Source organism: Erithacus rubecula (assembly GCF_903797595.1).
Source record: "Erithacus rubecula genome assembly, chromosome: 23".
Classification (NCBI taxonomy): Eukaryota; Metazoa; Chordata; class Aves; order Passeriformes; family Muscicapidae; genus Erithacus; species Erithacus rubecula.
The window spans coordinates 7520856-7538819 of record NC_136675.1 but is presented as its reverse complement, the minus strand read 5'-3'; the positions used below and the strand labels follow the sequence as shown (position 1 = coordinate 7538819).

The 17964-nt window shown below is 57.1% G+C and overlaps 1 protein-coding gene across 4 annotated transcripts; it reads left to right on the top strand.

Moving 5' to 3' along the window:
• Positions 1–17423, top strand: ASAP3 (ArfGAP with SH3 domain, ankyrin repeat and PH domain 3). 4 transcript variants are annotated; one of them, XM_079325556.1, is made up of 26 exons: positions 1–31; positions 127–347; positions 4122–4194; positions 4764–4909; positions 6379–6453; positions 6752–6801; positions 7063–7189; positions 9143–9228; positions 10021–10096; positions 10198–10284; positions 10504–10613; positions 10838–10907; positions 11427–11514; positions 11998–12046; positions 12135–12322; positions 12413–12546; positions 12942–13036; positions 13305–13485; positions 13856–13941; positions 14053–14168; positions 14258–14325; positions 14499–14606; positions 14728–15329; positions 15820–15964; positions 16114–16236; positions 16513–16822. In XM_079325556.1, the coding sequence occupies exons 2-26, from the start codon at positions 225–227 to the stop codon at positions 16585–16587; spliced, it is 3081 nt and encodes a 1026-aa protein (XP_079181682.1). In that variant the 5' UTR covers positions 1–31; positions 127–224; the 3' UTR covers positions 16588–16822. The 4 variants fall into 4 exon arrangements, 3 of the variants coding, with proteins under 3 accessions (XP_079181682.1, XP_079181683.1, XP_079181681.1); XM_079325557.1 differs by lacking the exon at positions 1–31 and having other exon boundaries at positions 56–347; positions 14728–14971; positions 15056–15329; positions 16513–17423; XR_013776708.1 differs by lacking the exon at positions 1–31 and having other exon boundaries at positions 56–347; positions 14728–14971.
• Positions 17424–17964: the final 541 nt, after the last annotated feature.

Sequence of the window (17964 nt, the reverse complement as noted above, 5' to 3'; positions counted from 1 at the left end):
GCGGGGCTCCGGGTGCGAGGTTCCCGGTGCGGTGCGGGGTTCCCGGTGTGGGGCGGGGTTCCCGGTGTGGCGCGGGGCTCCGGGCGCGGGATTCCCGGCGCGGAGCTCCCGGAGCGGGGCGCCGAGCTGGGCTGAGTCGGCACCCCGGGGTGCTCCGCGCCGAGGCCCTCCCGCCCCCCGCGCTCCCCCTGCCCCCGTCCGGTGCCCCCCGTGCCCCCCGCACCATGCCCGAGCAGCTCAGCCTGGCCGACTTCTTGGCCGTGACCAGCGAGGACCTGAGTTCCCCGGCCGCCGCCTTCGCCTCCAGGATGCAGAAGTGCCGGGGGGCCGTGGGGGCTCTGGAGGAGGTGAGCGGGGCCGGGAGGGCGGTCCGGGTCATCTGACTGCGCATCCCACCTGGAACACCTCCGCACCAATAGGTGCTAGTCCCTTAATGCTTGCGCCTCCCTGGGGCTTCTCTTTTTTTGGGCCCACCCTTTCACCCCGAGATTACGCTGGTCATCCTAAACGGGTGCTTTGGGACCCTCGGGTGGTTGCGGGGGGCTGGTGGGGGGGGCGGGGCGTTTGCATCTTCCGAGCAGCCGTAGTTTAACTTTATGGGGGGTCAAGCCTGTAGAAATGAGCAAAGGCGTTTTTAAAGCTCCGGGTGGTTCCCGGGGCCAGGAGATACCTCCCACCACTCCGAATAGGGCAACCTATTTCCCTATTTCTAGGGCCAGGGCACCCCACCTGCCCCTCCCTGGGGATCAAGGCATCCCTCCCCGGGGTCTGGGTGCCCTTTTTTCCCACCAGGACCAGCACACCACCCCTGACCCAGAGCCCAGGACATGCCCCCAGAGAATCAGCCCCACATTTCTATCGGCTATGGAGGAGATAGTGCAGGAGCCAGCCCCGATGGGATGTGGTGTTGCTGGGGGGTCTCCTCCTTGATCAAAACCAGAGGAGTATTTTCAGCCTCCCCCCAAAATCATCGGCAGCTTTTTTCGGAAGGGTGGAGGGGGTGCCCTCATCCTCCTTCTCCCGCCTGGGATAAAGGCAGTATCTGGCTGGTCCTGTGGCTTATGCCAACTCCTCTTAGCTGAGGAATGACTTTGAAGGAGAGCCAGGGCTGTCAGGGAATGGGGCGCCCCCGGTGCCAGGACTGCCGGGATACCTGGGGGCAGTGGGGTGGGTGTCCCAGGGCTGGAAATCTGGGAAGACACCGTGTAGCATCCTGGCCCCGATCAGCACATGCTGGTCGCTGCCATGGATCCTCTTCCCAGTGGGGAAGGGGGAGGCAGCTCCAGCCAGTAGGGAGCAGCAGGGATTTTGTTTGGCTCCTTGGAGAGGCTGCAGTAAGGGATGCAGGGATGGGGGGGAGATGCATGCCTCAGGAATAACAGGGGGCCTCGGGGCTTGGCTTGGTAAAGCTGCAGCAAGCATCAGAGGGAACTGGGAATTGTAACTGCTGCCCAATGTGCCTTGGAGGGCACAGGCCTGAATCCCCCATGCCTCTGGAAGCTCTGGGGAGGGGGCCAAACCACTGCCAGAACTTTGGCATCCCCCTGGTCCCAGCACAAGGGGAGGAGGGAAATCCAAGCAAACCAGCACCACGCTATCCTTGGAGCCCCAAAAGGGTGATAGCATGAGGTGGGGGGATCTGGGTGGTGGATCTGGGGATCACTGGGGGATGGGAGAGGCAGTCTGTGACCAAACCGAGCCATGGTCTTTCCCATCACCTCACCACATACTGGCTGGTAGCTTGGTGAGCAGGAGGGTGCAAAGGATGCTGATCTTACTCCAGTGACTTCTGGGTGGGAAGGGATGGCTGTATCCCACCAGGACTGTGGGACAGCGCATGCACCCAAGATAGAAGCAGGTCTCAAATTGGGGGCAGAAGTGAACAGGGAGAGGATTGGAGATTGCTGCTGAACATTGAGGAGACATCCTGATGTTGGCTGGAGCTACTTTGTGCCTCAGTTTATCTCCTGAGATTAAAGAGAGGTCTCCCTTCCCAGGGGTTTGTGGGACTTCAGGATCCTTGGGGCTGTTGTGGAGACAGAATCTGAGGTCTCTTGAGTGGGTTTGGAATCTCGAATCCAGCCCTTGGTCGTTGGTGCTGCGTGCATGTTAGAAGGGACTGGGCACCTCTGGACTGGGGCAGGGTGAGTGGCAGAGGCTGCTGGCAGGTGAGCTCATAGCTCACCCTGTCCCCCAGGGCAATGCCACACACTGCTCCTGGCCTGGCAGCTTGGCACCCTAGCTCTGGCCCCTCTGGCTCCTTCACCGGGTAGCACGAGCCGGCAGCAGTGGGGGAGGCAGAAGAATGGCTCCATTGAGCATCCTTCCTGAGGCCTGCAGGCTGCCAGCCCTGCTCGCTGTGCTGCAGGTGGGCATTCATCCCTCCTCCATTCTATGGGGATTTCCTCCTGCTGCTGTCCCTGTTTTGCCCATGTCCTCAGCTGCCCTTGATCTGGGCCTGGGGGATGCCATCAGGGACTCTGGACATCTCTGCTCCTCCACTCCTGAGTATCCAAGGACCGTGCTCCCAGCAACCAGCCTGGGACATCAGGGGTACCAGTGCTGCTGCTACAGCAATTCACACTGCCTTTACCACCCAAATACTTGTCTCTGCCTGCCCTGTGCCCACTGGTTGAACTCATGGACCCCTTTCTGAAAGCCCTTGTGTCCTTCCCTGGATCATCCCTGCACCAGCCCTGCATTCTGCATCCTGCAGCTGTGATCTGGCAGCAGGATGAGCTGCTCTATCCTGGACACTTGAAGGAGCGTCTTTCCACACTTGCCCAGTGATGCTTCCAAAGCATCTCATGCTACCTCAGTTTCCCCTTCTTAAGACTCTGCCAGGTTTGCTGGCCTGGAGCATCCAGCCCTGGCTTCCCCCAGAGGCAGGGAATATCTCTGCTCTGAGAGCAGGTGAGCTTGGTGCACCCAGATTTGACACAGAGAAGGGCCATGGGGGGGCTTTGGTGCGCCCCAACATTTTCCCTTGCTGCAGATGCATTGCAAGGCTTCCCTAAGCTGGGGTTTTGGCTCCCACCTCAGCCCCAGTCCACTCTCAGCCAGTTCATCCTGGCAGGATCCCATCTGACAAAGAGAGCAGCACTGAAGCTAGGCTGACCCTGCTGTTAGGAAGTCAGCCTTGACATCAGCCTGAAAACCTTCGACAGAGCTCAAGGAGAGAGCCTCTTTATTGTAATTCCTCCGAGGTTTCATCCCTGCCCTTTTGGCTGTGCACACCCTCTAAATATTTCCAGCCTGTTATCATGGCTCTGGTACCTGCAGCCAAGCCGCCCTTAACCCTTTCCTGATGCTGAGGCCAGTGTGTGCTCGGATGCTTGGGCTGGCAGCACCACATCCTCTTGCCCTCTGGTGGGGATGAGTTTGTCTTAGTGCATGGGTGGGATTGAATTTTTTGTGGTGCTCGGGGGGCAAATCAGGGCTGTACAGGTAGGAAAAGAGGGTGGTGATGGGGAGAGCTCCAAACCAAAGCAGGATCTGGCAGATGGGTCTGCAGGGAGACTCGTGGTTCTGGGGACCATGGACAAGACCCTGCATGTGCTGGAGGGGCGTTGGAAAGCCACACTCCTCGTTGTGGTTTAGGGCACAACTGGCACAAGGGTTTATGGGATTTTGGTCCCCATCAGCAGGAGGTGGGTCCTGTCTTTGGCTCTGTGGGGAGCTGAGCACCTTCACACATCTTGTCTGGTCCTGAACCATGGGGATAGGCAGATGTGCTTATGTGATGCTTCAGCCCCTCCTTGGTTGAACATCCCTGCAAGAGCCAGCGGGGCATTTTCCATGGTTAATAGAAGCTGCTGGTATCCAAAGAGCCTCTCACCTCCTCCTACTGTCTTGCTCAAACCCTCCTCTCTGGGGTCAGTCAAAGCTCTGCCTGGCAGCAAAGCTATTGGGACCACAGCCCTGGCAGGGGACCGGCTGGACGCTGTGGTTCCAGCATCCCCAGGATGCCTCCAGCTCCTTTGCCAGCCTTAGGAGCTTGGATCCCGCCCCACACATCTGCACACCAGAGCTGCAGTCTTTCCAGGGGCCAGCTGGGCTGGGGGAGTGGCAGCAGTGCTTGGCTAATGAGCTCCATTTGTTTTCTCTCTTTGCTGTTGCAGAACCTGGATGGGGACCAAGTTGTGCTCCAGAGGATCAGGAAATACGTGAAAGCCATTCACATCTCCGGGCTTGGTGAGATAAGCTTGGGGAGATGATGGGCATTCCCAGAGCATGGCGCTGGGGGCATGTGACAGTCCCATCCTCTACTAGCAATGGTCACGCCAGGCAGCCATGGGTGCTGCTGAGCCTGGGGCTCTTTGCTGCTTGGATGCTACCAGCCTGCCAGTCTGGCAACATGCTAAGGTGCCAAAAATTATCTTAAAACCATAGAAAGAGGGAAATGGAGAGCCTTAGGAAGTTTGTTTTGGATATTCCAGTGCTATCTTGCAGCAGGATCAGACCAGTTATGCTACAGAGGTGGGTAGCAACCCCAAAAAAAGTATATGGGGAGAGTGGATACTGGCTGCTGGTGGAACCTCACAATGTGATCTAGTAATGTGTTGATATGCCAAAAACTGTCTGAAATGTATATAAAAAAGAAAATCGAGAACCTTAGGGAGATTATTTTGGGGCACTGCTGCTGTCCTGTATCAGGATCAGCCCAGCTCTGTTACAAGGGGATGGAGATATGGTGGGACCTCATGCTGTGACCGTGATGTGCCAGGTGCTGCAGGGTCCCTCTCTGGTATTTCCCCAAACAGCCCATGTGGAGAATGAGGAACAGTACAGTGAGGCCCTAGAGAACTTTGGCAACAACCACCTCTCCCAGAACAACCATGAGCTCTCCACTGGCTTCCTCAACCTCGCCGTCTTCACCCGCGAGGTCACTGCACTCTTCAAGAACCTGGTAAGCTGTCCCGAATCCACCTGGATTTCGAATCCCCCACTAGCTGGTGCAGCTCCCCTCCTTCCAATGCAGCTGCCCTCCATCACGTGCAGCAATATCTACCTCCCACCCTGGGGTCGAGGACACATTCCCAGAGCTCTCAGAGCATCTGATACCCTGTCACTGGATTTGTAACTCAGTGCCCTGGGGCCATTGACACTGGGATCTGATGGGAAGCTGGGGCTGCTATTTCCATTTTTTCTCTTGTTTTTTGTTTTGTATTTTTTTCTCACATCAATTGCATCTCTGATCTCGCTTGCCAAGAGTAAATCAAAGCCATGCTGGGCTGCACAGTGGGGCCATGGGGAGCAGGCAGAGGCGGCTGTGAGCCGAGCCAGGAATGGCTCCGTGGAAAACTCAGCTCCTGATTGGAGCTGGGTTCAGCAGCAAATCTCTGGGGGGTCCCATGTGGCCCCCTCTCTGTTCACTTTTAAATTCCCCTCTCCAAAGGGCGTTTTTGGCCCCTGGCTCTGCTTAAGGAGGAAACTGATTTCTGCTGCCCTTCCCCCAGCAAGAATCTCAGATTTTGGCATCTTCCTCTCCCAGTTACCCCAATCTGGGCCTCCCTGCTCCTCCCCTTCTCCATCCTGGCTGTCACAGTGTGCTGGATTCCTGTGCTCCAGTAGGGCTCTGCAGAACTGTCCCAATGGAGGAGTTAGACCAGTTCTGAGGGTCCCCACCTCCTGCCCCACATGCTGCTGAGTGAGGTTTCTGTGCCAAGACCCTCAACTGGATCCAAAAAGCTGTGTTTGCCCTCCTAGCGTCTCCCTGGAGCTCCCCTATTACCCTGGTTTGGGGGTGGTCCTGTGCCCTGGGGCTGGGTTTCTCCCCAGGTGCTGCAGAGGACCAAAACCATTTAAAAGAAATGTGGGTGCAGTGGGAAAGTCCCATGTGGGTGCTGGAGCTGCTGTCACAGCTGTAAAATGGGGTGCTGCTCTGTGGGCTGCATGGAGGGGTGCCAGGATTCCAGGGCCTCCCGTGTCCCCACCATGGAACCCTGCACAGCACTGGGGACAGTGGTGGCTGCACTGCTGTCCCCAGACTCCAGCAAAGGGAGGCGTTTTGGGAAGCCCCTTGGACATGGGTGACCTCTTTGTATCACAAGACCATGGAGGGGCTGGTCATGGTGCTGGGGACAGGGATGGGGACAGAGATGAGGTGTTGATGAGGAAAGACAGCTTTGTTTTTGGCAGCTGTGGTGCTGGTGTGGTTTGTGGGAAGGGCCACATTCGTCAGAAATCTTGCAGCCAGCTCCAACAAGCCCCAGCGTGCCCTCTGCCAGGATCCTGGATTCAGCCCCGCTTCCAGCCTCTTTTAACCCTTCCTGGGACAGTGATGGCGCTGGGGGAAGGTCCCTGGCACTGAGAAGGACCCAGGGCTCCAGCTCCCTGACTTCCCCCACCATGGGACCCTGTCTCTACCTTCTGCAGGTGCAGAACCTGAATAACATTGTGTCCTTCCCCATGGACAGCCTGCTGAAGGGGCAGCTGAAGGACGGCCGCCTGGTGAGTCCTGTCCCCAGGGCCACTCATTTGGGAACATTCTGCAGTGAGAGCCCTGGGATGGATTCAACTCATGCCTGTGGCCAGGGGGAGGAAGGAACCAGTACCAGGGGCTGGAAGAAAGCAGTGAGGGTTGGGAGTAGCAGAAGTGAGGGATTGTGGGACCGGGGGGAAGAGCTGGTAGGAACATCCCTCACCCTCAAGGGGTGCAGCAACGCAGAGCAAAGCTCTCGGCCTCTTTAGTGCCACCAGCTCTTTGGCTTTCCCTGACAGCTGCCACCCCCTCTTTCCTTTGCCACAGGATTCCAAGAAGCAGATTGAAAAGGCCTGGAAGGATTACGAGACCAAAGTGTAAGCAACACGCTGCCTCTGGCAAAATCTACCTAATCGCAGTCTGCACAAAGGTGTTTTGTCCCCGGGCTAGAGCCAGGCACCAATGGAGCCAGTTTGTCATGGGGAGGGTTCTGGTCCAGCTTCTCCCAAAGGGAAAAGGGAGAGAGGCTGGAGATGGCTTGGAGATGTTTCTCCTGATGCCGTCCCCAGTGTCGCCTCCCGCATGGGACACCCCTTGGAGCAGGGATGTCCCCAAGCCACTCCCATCCCATTGCACAGGGGGAAGATGGAGAAGGAGAAGGAGCGAGCCCGCTTGGCTGGGGCCACCCAGGCCGAGGCAGCAGCAGCTGAGGTGGCCGAGGACGTGCAGAGGGAGCGGCGGCTCCTGCAGCTCCACATGTGCGAGGTGGGGCTGTGCTGGGGGCCTGGGCACTGTTCCCCTCCAGGAACTGAGTCCCAGGGGGACACGGGGAAACCACTCTGCTGAAAGCTGTGTTGGGACATTGGAGCCTGTCCCAGATCCAACACCAAAGCAGCCCCACCTGTGTGCTGTGGGGCTTGTCATCCCCATCCCACTGTGCCCTTGCATGGACCCAGCTCAGGAATCCCTCTCCCCATATTGAGGTCCCTGTGGGATTCAGCTCCAGATGGCACCCATGGTACCCCACAAGGGTGGCTGTGTCCCCCCAGGCCCAGTCCTACCCTTCCTTAGGTGGCATTTGGTTAAAAGTGAGCTTTTTGGCTAACATCCATGAGGTTGGCTTTGTGGTTTCTGCCTATCCTCAAAACTGCTTCTGGCTTTGAGGGGGTCACAAAGTAACCCCAGATCCTTGGCGGTACTGGGTTCTTGCAGTCCGTGCTCAGGAGATGAGGTGGGAATAAGTGAAGGATGGAGATTCAATTTTAAAGCCCTGCAGCAAGGAGGAGCCCAGGTGTCCTGGCTCCAGGCACTCAGCAGCCCCATAAACCTCGAGGGTGGCAGAACAGAGAACAAGTCTGCAGTGGGTTGTCCCAGACGTCTCCCATGTTCCCAAGGGCCACATTTGGGTGCCACCTCATGTCTGCCCAGCAAAGAACAGGAGTTGTGGGGAGGAGGCTGTGGAGCTGGGACCCAGCCAGATGAGTCAATCCGTTGAATAGCTCCACTGTGGGATAAATACCAGCACATGGAGAAATGGGAGCTGGAGCAGGGCATGTCCACCCATGTTTCTGCAGGCACAAGAGCTGCTGCTGATCCTGGAAATGGGAGGGCACTTCTGGGGGCTGGGGGCCATGTGATGCACATAGGTTTATAGGAAAGTGAGCTTTGCTACTTCTTGGGCTGGGAACAGGGTCCTGTTTCACCTCAAGGGATGGTTCTGTCTCCCCATCTCACACCCTCAGGGCTGTGGGAGCAGTTGGACATGGGCCCTGGGGTGCTGGGAGCATCCCTTTGCTCATGGGTCCCAGCCAGTGCTGCCTGGGACACTGCTGCCACTGTGGGACATCGCATGGGCAGGGACATCCCATTGGAGCCGGGCACCTATGGCCTTTTCTAGGTGGGACGTGGTTCAGGGGTGTAGTCGTGCTCCCTGACATTGATTTGGTATCTCCAGGTTGCATTGGAGCAACAACTGTCCCTAGTCCAGTGACCCCTCAGGGTGCCTGGGGCATGGGGAGACTCCATTCCAGGAGCTCTGTCCCACCCTGGAAATTCTTCAGAGCTCAGGGCTACCTCCCCCTCCCCACACTCTCAAAACTATTCCAGCAGCTGGAGAGGAGCTTGAAGGGGGAAAATCTCTTCCCCTCCTTGTTTTGCTTAGGGTGAGCAAGACTCTGTGTCCTTCCTTCCCTGCCTGCAGCTGATGGATGGGTTTGATGCATAAAGCTGAAATTCCCCATCCCAAGGGGCACCTCAGCAGACCTCCAGTGCTGGTGTGCTGCAGGTGCTCGCTTCTTGGAATCTGATATTTTGCGAATAAAAGGGCCATGTCTTGAAAAATATTTGGCCTTTTTTTGTTATGTTGTTCTTTGGGGTTTTTTTCCCTTCACAAGCTGCCTTGATTTAATAAATAACTCCAGAAGTAATGAGCAGTGGGAGAAGCATGCTTGGCTGGAAACCCTGGAGGCCTGCCTCAGTCCTTGAACTTTCCATGTCGTGGAGGACTTCCAGAGCCAGGTTTTTTGAGGGTGGTCCCCAGCGAGCTGACTTCAAATCCAAAATCATGACTCTACTTCTTGAAACCCAGCCAGCGTTTTAACCTTGCTCCCTGTGCTGTGAAGGGAATCAAGGGCTGGGCAGGCTCTTGCTTTTTCCTCTGGGATATTTTCAGCTGGTCCTTGTCTCTGTCAGCTAACCAGGTGTCTTCTCCCCCTCCAGTACCTGCTAAAAGCCAGCGAGTCTCAGATGAAGCAGGGACCAGATTTCCTGCAGAGCCTCATCAAGTTTTTCCATGCTCAGCACAAGTAGGTGCCACCTGGGTCAAGATGGTTCATCCCTAGGACTGGTTGTCACCTTTGGATGGTCCCACAATGGTCTAGGGACTTCTACTCTCATCCCAGACCTACAAAGCTATTGGTGGAGATACTGGGCAGAGGCCATCACTCTTCAGTTTTCTCTGGGGAGGTTAAATGTGCTTTGTTGTCTTGTGGAGCTGTAAATGTGTCTATGGGGCTATGGGAGGGGCATTGGCTTGAGATATATCTGATTATTTGGTTTCTGGGTAGATTTCCAGGGATGAGCTCAGCTGAGCAGCTCTGGCATTAGCCATGGGGCTTGTAATGAGGACGTTTGGAGTGAGGATCAACATCCTCTTGCGTTTCCTGTTGCTCTGTGAGGCTGGAATAGCAGTCTGTGGGAGTCACCATCTCCTCCAACTCTCAAGCAGGGAAACTGAGACAGATGGAGACAGTCACTGTGGTTATAAGCTGTGGTTAATGTCTTTGACTGGGACTGTAACCCAAGGACCCTCCAGCATGTGGCTTTTGGCAGCACTGTTCCCCTGTGAGTTGAGCCGGGATTAAACAAGAGGCCAATCCTGCATCCCAAACACCCCAAATATTTGGGGTATCCAAATCCCATGGGCTGGGCTTGGCCTTTGGTGGGGTCTCCAGATCCCCGTAGCCAGAGAGACACAAAACAAGCACAACTTTCCAGGGAGGGGAGTGCCATGATCTCCTGCCACATTTTCTCTAAAAGCCCTCTTTTTTCCTCCACCTTCACCATCTGCATATTAATCACCCTCAACAAACACCCAGTTTCTTCCAAGACGGCTGGAAGGCTGCCCAGAACCTCTCGCCGTTCGTGGAGAAGCTGGCGGTGTCCCTGCACACGGTAAGGCCCCGCCGCTGCCCCCGGCGCCCCTCGTGACCCCGGGGCCCCCGGGGCGCCCGCGCAGCCCCGAGAGCCCGAGCGAGGGCGGCGCCCCTGTGCAGGTGCGGCAGGTGCAGGAGCAGCAGCTGAAGCGGCTGGCGCAGACCCGCGACGCCCTGCGCAGCGCCCTGCAGCTGGACGGCCGCGAGGTGAGCGCCGGGCTGGGCAGGGCAGGGCTGCTTGGGCATGGGCAGCAGAAGGGAGGAGGGAGCTGGGTTAACCCCTCCGGGGATGCTGGGAGGGCCTGGAGCTGTCTGGCACCCTGCTGGTCTCTGCACCCTGTAGGGACAAGGTCACTTGGGGCAGCAACGGCCTCTGTGACTCTCACTTTGCTTTGTAGTTTGGTTTGTTTTGTTGTTTTTTTTCAGGAAAACCTGAGCAGGAAGAACTCTGGCGGTGGCTACAGTATCCACCAGCACCAAGGCAACAAACAGTACGGGATGGAGAAGTCAGGATTCCTGTACAAGAAGAGCGATGGGTGAGGATCAGTGTTATCCCAGAGGCTCCATCCTGATGTTGTCAATGCTTGTGGGAGGCCCCAGAGCTGGAATCCAGCTCACAGGACATTTAGCACTCTATGACTTGGAGAAAGCACAACCCCATGTCTTGAACAGCAACAGGCCTCTGCTGTGGCTGCTTTGGGCTGTGGGCATGGGTGATTGCAGCTGTGCAATCCTCACTCCTCCCCTTCCTTCTTCTCAGGATCCGCAAAGTGTGGCAGAAGAGGAAGTGCGGTGTGAAGTACGGCTGCCTGACCATTTCCCACAGCACGGTGGGGAGCGTGGGGGCTGCAGCCCTGACCCTTCTTTGTGTGCCCTTTGGGACTTGATGTCCACTGGATTTCAGGTTTAGTTTTGCCCAAACTGGTCGCAAATCTGCCTGGCTTAAAATTCAATATGGATGGGACCGGAGGGTCCAAAGGTGCCCTCCCCACCCCATGTCTCACAGGGATCCATGGGAGAGGAGGCTGAACTTGGCTGGGGCAGAGATGGAGACGGGGGTTAGGGTTAGGGTTAGCCCAAAGGGGATGGGGCTGGTTGGGAGGGAAGGGCTGCCCCCTGGCCTTAGAGGCTGGAAACTACAGGAGGAACAGAGGAACATCTTGGAGCCATGTTCTCCTGCAAAAGGTCCCTGTTCTTCTAAAGGGTCAGACAGAATCTGATTTGCATGGTTGTCCCAAGAGAAGCCATCTGTGCTGGTAGTTGTACCACCACAGCTGCCACTGGCGATGGTGATGCCCATCCCACCCCTTCCTGGTCCTTTAACCCACCTTGGTCCTCTCACTCTGCAGATAAACCGTCCCCCTGTGAAGCTGAACCTCCTCACCTGCCAGGTGCGGCCCCATACTGAGGAGAAGAAATGCTTTGACCTGGTGACACGTGAGTGCCTGGAATGAGGTGTTTGACCTGAAGGTGGAGGCTGTGGCAGGACCTCTCCCTTTTTGGAGTGGTTTTCTCTCTGAAACACCTTAGCACCCTCTTGAAATGCTTTTAATCTGGCTCTAGGTGTCTTCCTGGCTGTCTTTACAGATGAAGGACTGATCTCTCCAAGGAGATCCAGAAAGCTGAGACAAAAAGAGGTTGTGACAGGGCTCAGGTGATGGGAGAATGATGTGCAGTGATTTAATTTGTAATTAAGCAGTCCTTTGAAGAGATTTCAGCCGATTCCTGCTGTCCTGGGCATCGCTAGACCATAGAATCCTAACATGGTTTAGGCTACCAGCAACCTTAAAGACTGTCTTGTTCCGCTCCCACACCATGGGCAGGGACACCTTCCACTAGACCAGATGGCTCCAGGCCCTGTTGGGATGGAGACACAATTTCTCTCCTTTCACTTTCTCCCCTCTCTCCCCATCCTTGCAGACAACAGGACCTATCACTTCCAAGCGGAGGATGAGCAGGAGTGTGTTGTGTAAGTGCCACAGCCCATCCCTCCTGCTTTACGTTCCAGATCCTGCTCCGCCTTCCCCATCCTCCTCTTCCTCCTCCCTGCTGCCCAGGTGGGTCTCGGTGCTGCAGAACAGCAAGGACGAAGCCCTGAGCAATGCCTTCAAAGGGGATGGGGGCGGTGGCGGGCTGGCGGCTGGCGCGGGGGCGGATGGCAGCGTGCAGGAGCTCACCAGGCTGATGATCAGCGAGGTGAAGAACATGCCAGGAAACAAGCAGTGCTGTGACTGTGGTGCCCCAGGTACGGCAGGGCCTGGGGTGTCTCCCCACGCTGGGTGTGAGTCAGCTCTCGTGGGGGTCACAGCATCTTTGGGGGCCGCTCCCGCTGCAGATCCCACGTGGCTCTCTACCAACCTCGGCATCCTGACGTGCATCGAGTGCTCTGGTATCCATCGGGAGCTGGGTGTGCATTATTCCCGCATCCAGTCCCTCACTCTGGATGTTCTCAGCACCTCTGAGCTGCTGGTAAGCTGCTCCCTGAGCCCAGAGGTCTCCTGGCTCCTGGGAACCACCTTTTCTGTCTCCCAAACCTCCTGTGATGCATGGTTCATTCCTTCTTCCCCACCCCATCTGTACCCAGTTTTGCAAACTTGCCTCTGTCTCCCCAGCGCAGTGGTCTGGACAAGGGGGGCTCTGCAAAGCCATTTGCTACGTGAGGGGCTGCTGGCAGCTCCCCAAGATTTTCTCCCTCCTAAAACAGATTTCCATTGGCATAAGAAAGCATCATCCTGACAAAGATACTGCTCTACGAAAGCCCTGGGTGGATCCAGTGGATTCCTTCCTTCTGGGATGGGATCTGGCTGGAGCAGGGCGAGTGTAGCCAGGAGGGCTCATGTCCCTCTGCTCTCCTCTCTCCCTAGCTGGCTGTTAGCATTGGGAATGCTCGCTTCAATGAGATCATGGAGGCCACGCTACCCACACAGGACTGTCCCAAGCCCTCGGCCAGCAGTGATATGTGAGTCAGGGACTTGGGTGTGCAGGGAAGAAGAGGAGAAGGAGGAATAGGAGTGCATGGTGGGTGCCTTGTTCTCGTCCCCATGCTGCCACTGCCCATCAGCTCTAAGACAGCCCTGGGATGAGGCATCCTGGTGTCACTGCTGGATTGTGGTGGGGATCTGCGCCTCTTTGGAGGTTTGGCCTTGATCCTGAGGCTTCAGGAGGAGACAGGAGCACAGGGCTTCAGTCCCTGGCTCCATGCCCACCCAAGCCACCCCTTCTGACAGGGCTGCGCGCAAGGAATACATCATGGCCAAGTACATGGAGCGACGCTACGCACACAGGAGCGGCCAGGACAACCCCCACGGCCTCTGGGAAGCCATTCGAGACCGTGACCTCCTGGCCCTGCTCAAGGCCTTTGTTGAGGGGCATGACCTGACCAAGCCCCTGGCCAGCCCTGATGGTCAGGTGAGGCTTGCACCTGACAGGGAATGGATTTTCCCTCTCTGGGTGTCAGTGCTTGGGGTTGTCCTGGGCTTTGGGCAAGGATGTGCTGCTGGGAAGATGAGCATCCTCAGGTCCAGCCTTCTTCTCTCTTACATGTAGGACATGAAGCGTTGTTCAGGCCACTCTACTCTCACTTTCATATCTTGGGAGATGAAGCATCCTTGGGTTCAGCTGTCCTTTCCCTTCCTTCTTGGGGGAGATGAGCATACATGTGTACAGCACTCCTTTTCATTTGGGGGGAAAGATGAGCATTCTTGGATCCAGTACTTCTTTTCCCTTTATCCTAAGATGAGCATTCTCAGGGTCATCTCTCCCTCGCACCTCTTGGCAGGATGCAGATGAGCTGCCGCTGCACGTGGCCGTGCGCCACGCCGACAGATCATCCCTTCCCTTGGTGGACTTCATTATCCAGAATGGGTGCGGCCCCAAGTGCTCCCAGTGTTCCCCGCTCCTCTCCCTCATGGGAGGAACGTACAGGATGCTTGTGTGTTCTCAGGCCTTGACTTTCCTACTGCTGGCCCTGCACAGGGGAACGCTGGACCGGGTGACACAGGATGGAAATACGGCCTTGCACTATGGTGCACTCTACAACCAGCCCAACTGCCTCAAGCTGCTCCTGAAAGGCAAAGCCACCTTCACCACGGGTATGAGGTTGGGATGGGGGTTTTGGGGCTCTTCGGTAGAAGTGGTAAGGCTGCATCTTGGATTTATCCCCATTTTGTCCCTTGGGCAGTGAATGCGGCAGGCGAGACGGCTCTGGATGTGGCGAGGAGGCTGAAGTACAGCGAGTGTGAAGAGCTGGTAGGTGGGATGGAGGAATGGGGGAGAAGTGCAGAGTAGGGGAGAGGGGACCAAGTGCCTGAGGAGGGCTTGCATGAAGGTGGGGGGCTTCTGGGACATGTCCCTCCAGTGCTGAGACCCCTGTGGGCTGCCCCATCCTGGAATCCTCCTGATCTGCCCCATCCCTCTGGCAGCTGGAGCAGGCGCAGGCAGGGAAGCTCTCCCTGCAAATCCATGTGGACTATGACTGGGAACCCCAATCAGAATTCCCCTATGACAGTGAGGATGAGCTGGAGGAGAAGGTACCTGTGGGATGGTGGTGGGGGGGCCTCCACATCCCCAGTGGGGGAGCTGGGGGAGCGCAGACCCTTTTGAGGGGCTGGCGGCAGTGGGACATGCCTGGAGCTGTGCATGTAACCCCAGGTGAGCCCCCTCCAGCGCTCCTTCAAGGGCACATCAGCACTGTCTGCCAGCCCGCTGCCCACCTGCCCCCAGAGCCGCTGGAGCTGCGTGGGGATGGACATCACCAACAAGACCTACGAGAGCATCCTGGTGCCCTCGTGCCCTGCTCCCCGCCGGGCCCACAGCGAGGAGATGCCCCCGCCGCTGCCCCTCAAAAACCCCACGCGGGGCAGCTCTCGCCCCAAAGCCAGCCCCAGCCCCAGCGGTGAGTCGGAGTGCGGAGTCACGGCGGGGCTGTGCCTTCCCCCAGAGACCACCGTTACCGTCCTCGCTCTGTGTGTTCCCCCAGAGCGCCCTGAGCTGCCCCGGCAGGCGTCGGAGCCCCAGTGCCCTGGGCCGGCGGAGGCGCCGGCAGCGCGCAGCCCGCCCTGTGCCAGCAGCACGGCTGCCCCGGATGGCAGCCCCAGCGGCCGCAGCCCCGGCGAGAGCCAGCGGGCGCCCTACTGGGAAACGCGCTCCGAGCCTGAGCCCAGCGGCAGCCGGCGCGGGCCGGAGCTGAGCCCCCCACCCACGCAGCCCCCGCCCAGCGGCACGGCCCTCGACGTCCCCCCTGTCAAGTTTGGGTAGGGACCCTGCTCCAGACTGGGCTTGCGTTTGGTGTGGGGTATCGTTGCGTGGTGCTGGTGGGTGAGCTTCAATCTCTGCCACCCCCATGGGCATGGAGAATCGCTGTGAAGCGAAGGGTCCCCACCTTCTGGGGGCCAGACAAGCTGATGGTGGTCTTGAGATGCAGGAGGAAACAAGGGCAGCTGTGGGGATGCGGAGTTCTCCTTGGAGACAATGATTCAGATTATTTGGGAGAGCACTAAGATCTTCTGTGCAAGTTATCATATGTATTTTTTCTCTCTTTTGGGAAAATGGGATGGGATGGGCTCATTTGAGGAAATTTGGGTGCTGGAGACCCTTTCCATCAGCATCCAGGGTGCTGTGGGTGGGATTCAGGTCCTGTGGTGGAAGCACTGACTCCCTTGAGACCTCACAGGAAGGAAAACAGGGAGGGGGAAGGCAACAGAAAGGGGAAGGGGGTGACAATGTTGTTGCTGTCACCCACAGCTCAGAGAGCACCCGCTCGTACCGACGTGTCAGTGCCATGGTGGCCAAAATGGGGGTGGCTGGGTCCCCCCAGAGCCCTGGTGGCCCCGAGGACCCCCCTCTCAGCAAGATGCCCCCTGTGCCCATGCCCAGGAGATTTGCTCCGGTAGGTATAAATCCTCTTCATTCCCAAGCATCCCGGCTCCTCTTATCCTGGAGTGGCAGACGGAGTAGCAGGGGGTCGTATCCCTGTCGTTGCCTTTTGGATGGCCTCGGGGGGGGGGGGGTCTGTCACCCCTTTTCATTCCATTTCAGGCCAAGGGGAGGCAGAAGCGGGTAAAGGCAGTGGCTGATTGCAAGGGGGACAAGGCACGAGAACTGACCTTCTCCAAGGGGGAGGTCATTGTGGTGACACGCGAGGAGGATGAGCAGATCTGGGTGAGTCACTGTGGCACTGACAGGTGCTGGCATCCCAATCCTGGTCCTTTTCCCCCTCCGGTTCTCTTCTGGAGGAGGCTGGGTTTTTCAGGGGGGGCATGGATGGCAGACTCCTGCCCCATGTATGCATGGAGAAGGGCTGGGAGGGCTCCACTGATGTGTCACCAAAGCTACGCCTCGCTAAATCCCTGTTGGAATTTAGCAGGTGAGAGGTTTTGGGCCTGATATCTCGAGATAAGACTTGCACTCCCCTGAACCCTCTTTCTGCACCTCCAGGTCGGCTTCATCGAGGGTGATGGCTCCCGCACTGGAGTCTTCCCTGCCAGCTTCGTCCACCTCTTGCAAGACTGACCATGTGCTGGTGGCCCACTTGTCACTGTCCTATTGGCTGGGACTAGAGGCAGCTCCCTGCTGGGGGCTTGGTAGAGCCAGGACACAAGGGACATGTGCCCAGGATCCTGGCATGAGACCACTGTCCTCCAAGGGGACCCGGAGCCCCACTGCATTGGGAGAGGCATCCATGGGTGGTGGTGGTGGTGGGGAGCTGAGGAGCAGAGAATGGACATGCTCACTGTGCTGCTGGACTGCTCTTCGTCCTTTCCCGTGGCCTCTGCCCATCCCTCCAGTTTTCTTTTTCCTTCTCTGAAAGGAATTGGGGATGGGGGAGCTGTATTTGGTGTCTCCCACCCTCTGCCAGATAGTCATGAAGCCTCCTCCTTATCCTGGGGGCAGCCATGCACTGCCAGCCTCTTTCTGTACCCCAACTGTGAATGGGATGGGCAAGAAATAGGAGAGGGTTTTTTTGTGTCCATCCCATGTTCTGGCAGCTGCCTGGACTGGCAGAGTTTGGGAATGCTTCAAAGGATCTCCAAAACTGGTAGTGAAATACCGTTCCCTTCTTTAGAGGGCAGGGGATGTTTCAAGTGGTACCACAGAGCCCCTGCCCCATATCCCTTATGTGGGGTGGGTGCTGGATCACCACCCCTTCCCTGGGGAGGGCTCTCAGAGGGGGCTTTGCAGATTTTTCTAGGACCAGAATACCCCTGTACCAGTGTCCTTTGGGAGCCACCTGCCTCCACAGCCCCTCACTTTAACCTTCTCACTTCTGTCCCAAATGCTTAATCTCAAAAAATATTTTAAAAAATGTTTTCTGTCTCTGATTTCTAATAAACCATAATTTTTTTTAAGCACCTGGGAGTTTGTTGAGGCTACAATCCCTGCCCTGGTGGTCCCCAGCATGGTGATGCTGCTAATGTGTCCCCAAGGCTCCCAGTCACTGGCATCTGTGAGCACCATTGTGGGTAGGGCTGGGCTGGGACGTGACATGGGCACATTCTCTGGGATGGATACTGGGATGAGTGCTGGAGCAGGGAAAAGCAAGGATGGCAAGGTTGTCACCTACATCCCCCAATGGCCTGTGCCCCATCTAGCCAGGCCTGAGGGGCTTGTGGTTCCCATCCCAGGCTGGCACAGCAGCAGCTGGCAGGGGCTCTGCTGCTCTTCAAAGACTGCAGGACGTGTCATCACACAATCATGGAATGTTGGAAGATCATTCCTTCCACCCTTGACATAGTGGGGACACCTTCCACTAGACCAGGTTGCTCCAAGCCTGTCCAGCCTGACCTTGGACATTTTCGGGGATGGGGTATTCTCAGTACCAAAATACTCCAATATGTGGAGTACTCCAGTATAAGAACTATTCCTATATACTGGAATTCCACCTATATT